At 44.1% G+C, this 8,184-nt stretch overlaps 1 protein-coding gene across 1 annotated transcript in view; it reads left to right on the top strand.

Moving 5' to 3' along the window:
- Positions 1-2,132: 2,132 nt before the first annotated feature.
- PPP1CC (protein phosphatase 1 catalytic subunit gamma) overlaps positions 2,133-8,184 on the top strand; it is a 32,924-nt gene continuing 26,872 nt past the window's right edge. Inside the window, exon 1 of the mRNA XM_077834715.1 lies at positions 2,133-2,333. Coding sequence (XP_077690841.1) covers positions 2,279-2,333 — 55 coding nt within the window. The 5' untranslated portion in view covers positions 2,133-2,278. The remainder of the gene's footprint in view (positions 2,334-8,184) is intronic.

Below are 8,184 nucleotides of genomic sequence, written 5' to 3'. Positions count from 1 at the left end.
GAAAGATTCCTTGGAAACATGGGGCCAGATTCTCTGCTGATGTAACTCTACTGAGTTCAATGGAGTTAGCTGGCAGAGAAGTTGACCCAGGGAATTAAAGGAGAGATTTAAAAGAGAGAAAGGGTGTTTGGTGGGCAAGAATTGGGAAATTGTTCCAAGGGAAGAGGCAGCATGAAAACAGAGGCAAACCTGAAGATGGAGACAAATGGAACAGTAAGGAGAATCAAGAAGTTTAGGGAGTGAAGGGGGAGTAGGTGGAAATGAGAAGGTTTGAATTTAAACACACAAATTTTGAAAATACAAAAGTTGAGTTTCTCATAGCAACTCATTACACGTGGCTGGCAAGATCCGGATCTCAGTCACACTGAAGACAATAAAGTTACTTCAGATTTACATCAGTGTGGGGTTACTTTGGATTTACACGGGTGTTCTGAGATTAGCATTTGACTCTGGGGTACCCATTAGAATAGACATTCACTCCAGAGCTAAATTTTGAAGGTGCATTTTGTAATCAGCAAATGCCTGTGGTTACCTATGGTCTCTACATCTATCTCCTTTCAACTGCTTCTTCATTATTGGCTCTAAAATGTGCTGAGACTGCAAGTTTCCTGCTTCATCACCATGATCAGCCTGAACTTTGCTCTGGCCCCACCATGATAATGAGTTGTTATGATTATTATATAACTGCTGTGTAAAGAATCCAGCACGTGTACAGTGGAAGCAATTTATTTTGGAGAGGGGAGGAGGAAACTGGGTTGGCAGAGACATCCCTGCAAATTAAACTAGGAGTAAATAAACCCATTAAACAATATTCAGGCATAGATGCAAAGCAGCGAGCAATAGTAAAAGCCAGCACAGACCATCTCACTACCAATGCAATTTAATTTGTCAGAGACTCAGCTGATTTTAATTGTTTTTGACTTTGCCTCCAATGTGTTTCTACTACATGTAGAATAAAATAATTTTAAATATGGATTACAATAATAAAATATTTTTTAAAGGATATGCTCATTTCTTGTGCCTTCCTCCAAGAATTTCAAAGCACTTAACAAACATCCTGGAAATAACTACAGGCCCAGGGAGACTTGCATGCATAGTTACTCATCTGTAGAAAGTATTGGCAGGATCGGGGCCATTACTGAAGTAAGTTTCAGATCACATCTGGGAGGTAGGTCAGTATGATTTACCCCATTTTATTGATGGAGCAACTGAGACTCCAGTTGTGCTATGGGAGGCCCATGGCCAAACCCCTACACCCACATGGAGTTCCTTGGAGGATAAGCATTTGAGAAACAGAGAAATTGACTTCCCCAACACTAAACGGTGAGTCATTGCCAAAGCCAGGAATAGAATCTGTGGACCCAGCTGTGCAATATGCTCTGCACAGTGGGAGCCGTGAACCTGCGTAGGGCCCTGCTGAAGACACTGGGAGCTCCATTTGGGTATAAGGGTTTATTCCTGTTGGGCACCTTGCAGGACCAGGACTTCAATCTCCGGAAGCTCTAGTCTGTGCTCAACAGACCACGTTTCTTCAACAAACTCCCCACATCTGTGGTTGTCAGACAGTTGTTTTCCAGGGTAAAGCCAGATGTCCTAAGTGGCTGGTCAGGTCTGTTTAAAAGAAAAAAGTGGGCACCTTTAAGCAATAGAGCAAATAGTCTCAAAATATGATCTATTAATAACACAGTTATCACTTGAAATAGTTATTGATCATTTTTCAGTTAGCAGAGTTATCAATGGCAAATTACAATTAATATTAATTAGGTATGTGTATTATATTTATGGATCGACAATTATTATTGATATTAGCTATTCAGGATTGCCATTAACAATAATCTTCGCTCTTTTTGGCTTGATCTAGTCGATTAGGGAGCCAGTCTTGCACGTCTGGGGGCTCTGGCTGCGAGCGGCTTTCTGAACACACCACCCCTTTGCAAGGCTGCGGGCACATGCCGGCTTTAAAGCTCCGGTCGGATCTATGTCCCTGCTCCCGCCCCCTCGCGGCGGAAGGATTTCGCGAGCGCGGGACGCTAGTAAAGCGAACTCTCTCTTCGCGCTCTGCCTATAAAGCGTTCCCGGCCGCCGTGCCGTGGCACTTAGTGTTCGTGCGCCACCAATGCTTCCTGAGAGGGGACGGCGGCCATTTTGTTCGGTGCTGGGTCGCTGCTGAGAGCGGCGGGCGGGCGGGAGGCAGGCGAGCGCCGGGCCGGCGGGCAGCAGGGAGAGGCGGGCGACTCGGGCGCGGGAGCTGCGGGGCCCGCATTGCCGCTGAGAGGCGATGGCGGATATAGACAAGCTCAATATCGACAGCATCATCCAACGGCTGCTGGAGGGTGAGGGAGCGGGGGGTCCTGGCGGCGGAGCGGGGTCTGGGGGTAAGCACGGCGGGCGGGAGAGCGGCGGGGGGTCCCTGAGGGGATGCCCTCGGCCCCGCCGGCTGCAGCCGAGGGAGGGTCCGGTGGGGCTGGAGCCTGGGGCGGCTCGCGGCAGGGGGGCGGGCGGGCGGCCGGGCTCGGCGCGAAGGTAGGGGCCGGCGCGGTGTGTCCGAGGGCGGGGGTAGCCGGGGGGTTGAGGGGGCCCTGCCCCATACGCGCCGCTCGCCCGTGCCGGGCCCCCCCTCCAACAGGGCTGGCCGCAGCGGAGCGGCGCTTTGCCCGTGCCCCCGTGACCTCCCGGCTTCGCCCGCCCTGCCGTCTCGCCCCCTCTGGCCGGCCTCTGCGTGGTCACGCCGGGAGTTTCCTTCAGCGCCGGCCGGCCCTGGTGGAAAACCCGTGTCCTGAGCGGCGCTGCGGTGCGCTTCCCCTCCCCCCGCCCCATTCCCAACCGGGGGGCGATTGGGGGGAGGAGGGAAGAGGTTCAGAAGCTGAATGTCCAGTATCCTGCCCCCCGCACACATGCGCAGTAGATGAATGCTTGGCTGGGCAGTTACCGGGGGGCTGCAGCTTGTCTCTGTCTAAAGCAGTGGTTCTCAACTTCCTGGGGGGCCACGGCCAGGTTTCAGGGGATCCACCAAGCAGGGCCGGCATTAGACTTTCTCGAGTCCGGGGCAGAAACCCGAAGCCCAGCCGCGTGGGGCTGAACCCCGGAGCCCCGCCATCCAGGGCTGAAGCCAAAGCAATTTAGCTTTGTGGCTTCCCCTGTGGCATGGGGCTGTGGGCGGTTGCCCTGCTTGCTACCCACTAACGTATGCCCTGGCTTTTATATGCAGAAAAACAGTTGTGGCACAAGTGGGCCATGGAGTTTTTATAGCTGGGGGGGGGGCTCAGAAGGAAAAAGGTTGAAAACCCTTGGTCTAAAGGACAGAGATTGAGTCTGTTGTAATAGCCTTTTCAGAATAATCTGTGGGATTTTCTGTGTGGTTCTTCAGGTGGGAAAGGTTATCATTTTTAATTAGAACATTGTAATCTGTTGTTTGTAGGAATACAAACCTCTGACTTTGGGTGTGTAATTATGAGTTTTAGTTTATAAAGCCTCATATTTGATTTTTTTAAAGTGGAAGTGGGCTGCTTTTGCACTTGTAAATGCCATTTTATTGAAATGGTTTGTTCTGTCCATCTGTAATGCTTTGGGAGATAGGGAGGTGCACCCAGTGTCTAGTCTTTTCTAAATAAATATGGGGGTTTGTGGTGGGTTTCATTTTTTTTATTTGGTCAGCAGCTGATTAAAATGGTTTGTTTTTCTTTGGTAAAGGTACAAGGTTGTGAAGTAGCCAGTGGATATTCTCCTTGGAATAGAAAGCAAAATAATTTATTTAAAGAAGAAAACTGGATTTATCCAGCCTGTCTCAAGTCTGTCTATGCACTCATAAGTCTGGATTTACCCTGGAAGAGCTTGGCCGGGTTTTAATTTTTTTCCCATTTGGCACAAAGTAATCTAGGACTTTGTTGAGCCAGATAGTAGATAAATGCCTTTAATCTCTTCCTTTTTGTGAGATTTCTTTGACCTGGATAATGAAAGGCCAGGGCAAAGGGACAATTTTGCTGCTATAGAAACTATTAGAATTTACAAATCCAGTGGATTTGGTTTGTGATTGTGCTGCTTATATATAGAGAGACAGAGCTCTTGTCTCTCTTGTTAGGGGGTGTTGAAGGGAAAAAATTTTTTTTTGCATGTCTTTGACAAGTTTAGGCAGAAGTGTTCATGAAAAATTGCTGCTTTTTGCAGGTGTCAGTTCCTTGTTTCAGTGCGTTTGGTGTTTAATAGAGTTTAAAAGTTGTTTGTATAGTGGCTACTTACTGTTGTTGTTGCTTGCCTTGCTATAGCATAACTATCAATAGTATTTTCCAGGAAAAGAACATAAATATGTCAAAGTTCTTTAACAAGAAAAAGTAGTTGAAATGTTAAAAGGTAGAACAAGTAGTAAGATGTATTTGATATTTTATATAATGCTTATTTGCTGTCTAAGACTTTTTGGGATTGGGTGGGAATGTGAAGGTTGCTGTCTTGAAATTAGGGTTGTCAAGTGATTAAAAACATCGTGATTAATCGCACTGTTAAACAATAACAGAATACCATTTATTTAAATATTTTTGGATGTTTTCTAAGTTTCCAAATATGTTTATTTCAATTATAACACAGAATACAAAGTGTACAGTGCTCACTTTATATTATTTTTGATTACAAGTATTTTCACTGTAAAAAAACAAAATAAATAGTATTTTTCAGTTCACGTGAAAAAATACAAGTACTGTACTGCAATCTGTCATGAAAGTTGAATTTACAAATGTAGAATTATGTACAAAAAATAACTGCATTCAAAAATGAAACAATGTAAAACTTTAGAGCCTACTAGTCCACTCAGTCCTATTTCTTGTTCAGCCAATCGGTTGGACAGACAAGTTTGTTTATGTTTGCAGGAGATAATGGTGCCTGGTTCCTGTTCACAATGTTACCTGAAAATGAGAACAGGCATTCGCGTGGCACTGTTGCAGTCAGCATTGCAAGATGTATGCATCCGATGAAGTGAGCTGTAGCTCACGAAAGCTTATGCTCAAATAAATTGGTTAGCCTCTAAGGTGCCACAAATACTCCTTTTCTTTTTGCGAATACAGACTAACACGGCTGTTACTCTGAAAATTGCAAGATATGAATCTTTAGCACATCTGGCACGTAAATATGTCCCTTCATGTTTCATCCACCATTCCAGAGGACCTGCATCCATGCTGATGACTGGTTCTGCTTGATAACAATCCAAAGCAGTGCAGACTGACACATGTTCATTTTCGTAATCTGTGTCAGGATGCCACCAGCAGAAGGTTGATTTTCTTTTTTCTTGTTGTTTGGGTTCTGTAGTTTCTGCATTGGAGTGTTGCTCTTTTAAGACTTCTGAAAGCATGCTCCACGCACCTCATCCCTCTCAGGTTTTGGAAGGTTTTCAGATTCTTAAACCTTGGGTCAAGTGCTGTGGCTATCTTTAGAAATCTCACAATGGTATCTTCTTTGTGTTTCGTCAGATCTGCAGTGAAAATGTTCTTAAAATGAACAACACGTGCTAAGTTGTCATCTGAGACTACTATAACATGAAATATATAGCAGAGTGCGAGTAAAACAGCCGGAGACATACAATTCTCCTCCAAGGACTTCAGTCACAACTTTAATTGATGCTTTTTTTTTTAATGAGCGTCATCAGCATGGAAGGTTTCAGAGTAGCAGCACTATTAGTCTGTATCCGCAAAAAGAAAAGGAGTACTTGTGGCACCGTAGAGACTAACAAATTTATTTGAGCATTTAAGCTTTCGTGAGCTACAGCTCACTTCATCAGATGCATGGAAGCATGTCCGCTGGCATGGTGGCTGAAGCATGAAAGGGCATACGAAAGTTTAGCATACCTGGCATGTAAATATCTTGCAATGCCAGCTACAAAAGTCCCATGCCAGTGCCTGTTCTCACTTTCTGGTGACATTGTAAATAAGTGGGCAGCATTATCTCCTGTAAATGTAAATAAACTTGTTTGTCTTCGCAATTGGCTGAACAAGAATAGGACTGAGTGGACTTGTAGGCGCTAAAGTTTTGCGTTGTTGTTTTTGAGGGCAGTTATGTAACAAAAAAAAGAGATTGCACTACAGTACTTGTATTTTTCAGTTCACTTCATACTATTTCTTTTCATCATTTTTACAATGTAAATATTTGTAATAAAAAAGTGAGCAGTGTACACTTTATTCTGTGTCGTAATTGATATTAATATATTTTTAAAAACCATCCAAAAGTAATACATTTCAATTAATATTCTGTTTTGCAGTACGATTAATTGCGATTCATTTTTTGAATTAACCTGCAATTCACCGTGACACTCAGCCAGCCAGTAAAATAGAAGATTTATTGGATGACAGGAACACAGTCCCAAACAAAAAGAAAAGGAGTACTTGTGGCACCTTAGAGACTAACCAATTTACTTGAGCATGAGCTTTCGTGAGCTACAGCTCACTTCATCGGATGCATACCGTGGAAACTGCAGCAGACTTTATATACACACAGAGAATATGAAACAATACCTCCTCCCACCCCACTGTCCTGCTGGTAATAGCTTATCTAAAGTGATCATCAGGTTGGGCCATTTCCAGCACAAATCCAGGTTTTCTCACCCTCCACCCCCCCCACAAATTCACTCTCCTGCTGGTGATAGCCCATCCAAAGTGACAACTCTTTACACAATGTGCATGATAATCAAGTTGGGCCATTTCCTGCACAAATCCAGGTTCTCTCACCCCCTCACCCCCCTCCCAAAAACCACACACACAAACTCACTCTCCTGCTGGTAATAGCTCATCCAAACTGACCACTCTCCAAGTTTAAATCCAAGTTAAACCAGAACATCGGGGGGGGGGGGGGTAGGAAAAAGCAAGGGGAAATAGGCTACCTTGCATAATGACTTAGCCACTCCCAGTCTCTATTTAAGCCTAAATTAATAGTATCCAATTTGCAAATGAATTCCAATTCAGCAGTTTCTCGCTGGAGTCTGGATTTGAAGTTTTTTTGTTTTAAGATAGCAACCTTCATGTCTGTGATTGCGTGACCAGAGAGATTGAAGTGTTCTCCAACTGGTTTATGAATGTTATAATTCTTGACATCTGATTTGTGTCCATTTATTCTTTTACGTAGAGACTGTCCAGTTTGACCAATGTACATGGCAGAGGGGCATTGCTGGCACATGATGGCATATATCACATTGGTGGATGTGCAGGTGAACGAGCCTCTGATAGTGTGGCTGATGTTATTAGGCCCTGTGATGGTAACAGAGCTTGTAGGTACAACCAGGACCCCTCAGTCAATTTCTTCTGGGGGGCAGGGAGTTCAGACCCCAGTATTGGGGCTCCCTCCGTTTCCGCAGCCAGCTCCAAACTGAAACCCCCTCCAGCCGTCTTGCACCCCCTCCCCGTAGTTCCTCCTCCAGCCTTTGTCCAGATTCCAGGGCAGAAGGTGTCACCCCAACCCCCATCCTGGGCTCTCATGTTACATGCTCAGGTATCTTCTCTCAGGGAAAGTCTCCCATCCCCAGTGCAGACAGTCCCAGTAAAACTCCCCTGCAACATTCCCAGGTCAATATTCCCCACTCCCTGCTATGTCACAGAGATTAATTGCGATTAAATTTTTTGAATTAATCACGTGAGTTAACTGCGATTAATCAACAGCCCTACTTGAAATACTACATAAATAGGACTTTAAAGAACTAACTAACAAGGTACTCAAAGGATATGGCCAAGTCACTGTATTTGTCACTACAAAAATTAGCAATATTAACTAGTGTTGCATTGATTAAATGCCAAAGCTTTAACATGGAAACTTTATATAAAATCAAGAGATTCAAGAGAGGATTTTAAACTGCTTGGGGCAGGTATTGTTTTTCTAGATTTAAATCACTTATGACACTAGTTACAAATATTAACAGCGTTCCCACATCAGCTAGTTCTGCCCCTTTATATGTATTTAGTGTATTATATATTTACTCCTATTTTAATATGAGCTGTAGCAGTCAGTGGCTATGTGGAGTAAAAACTTTGTTAAAAATCTCAATGATATTAGATTAATGTAGCCTTCTGCATTTAATACCATTTTTTACAAACGAAGGCCAAAGATCCATTCTTGCATTCAAGTAAATAGCTGTGTTTTGAATAGAAGTGTTAAGATGTGATTTGTGTAGCTTAAAAGGGAAATAACATGTAAAACCCACCATGCTATTTTAGGTTT

The sequence above is a fragment of the Eretmochelys imbricata genome, chromosome 15 (genome assembly GCF_965152235.1).
Source record: "Eretmochelys imbricata isolate rEreImb1 chromosome 15, rEreImb1.hap1, whole genome shotgun sequence".
Lineage (NCBI taxonomy): Eukaryota > Metazoa > Chordata > Testudines > Cheloniidae > Eretmochelys > Eretmochelys imbricata.
Note: the sequence above shows the minus strand (reverse complement) of the source record. Positions and strands in the feature narration are given on the sequence as shown.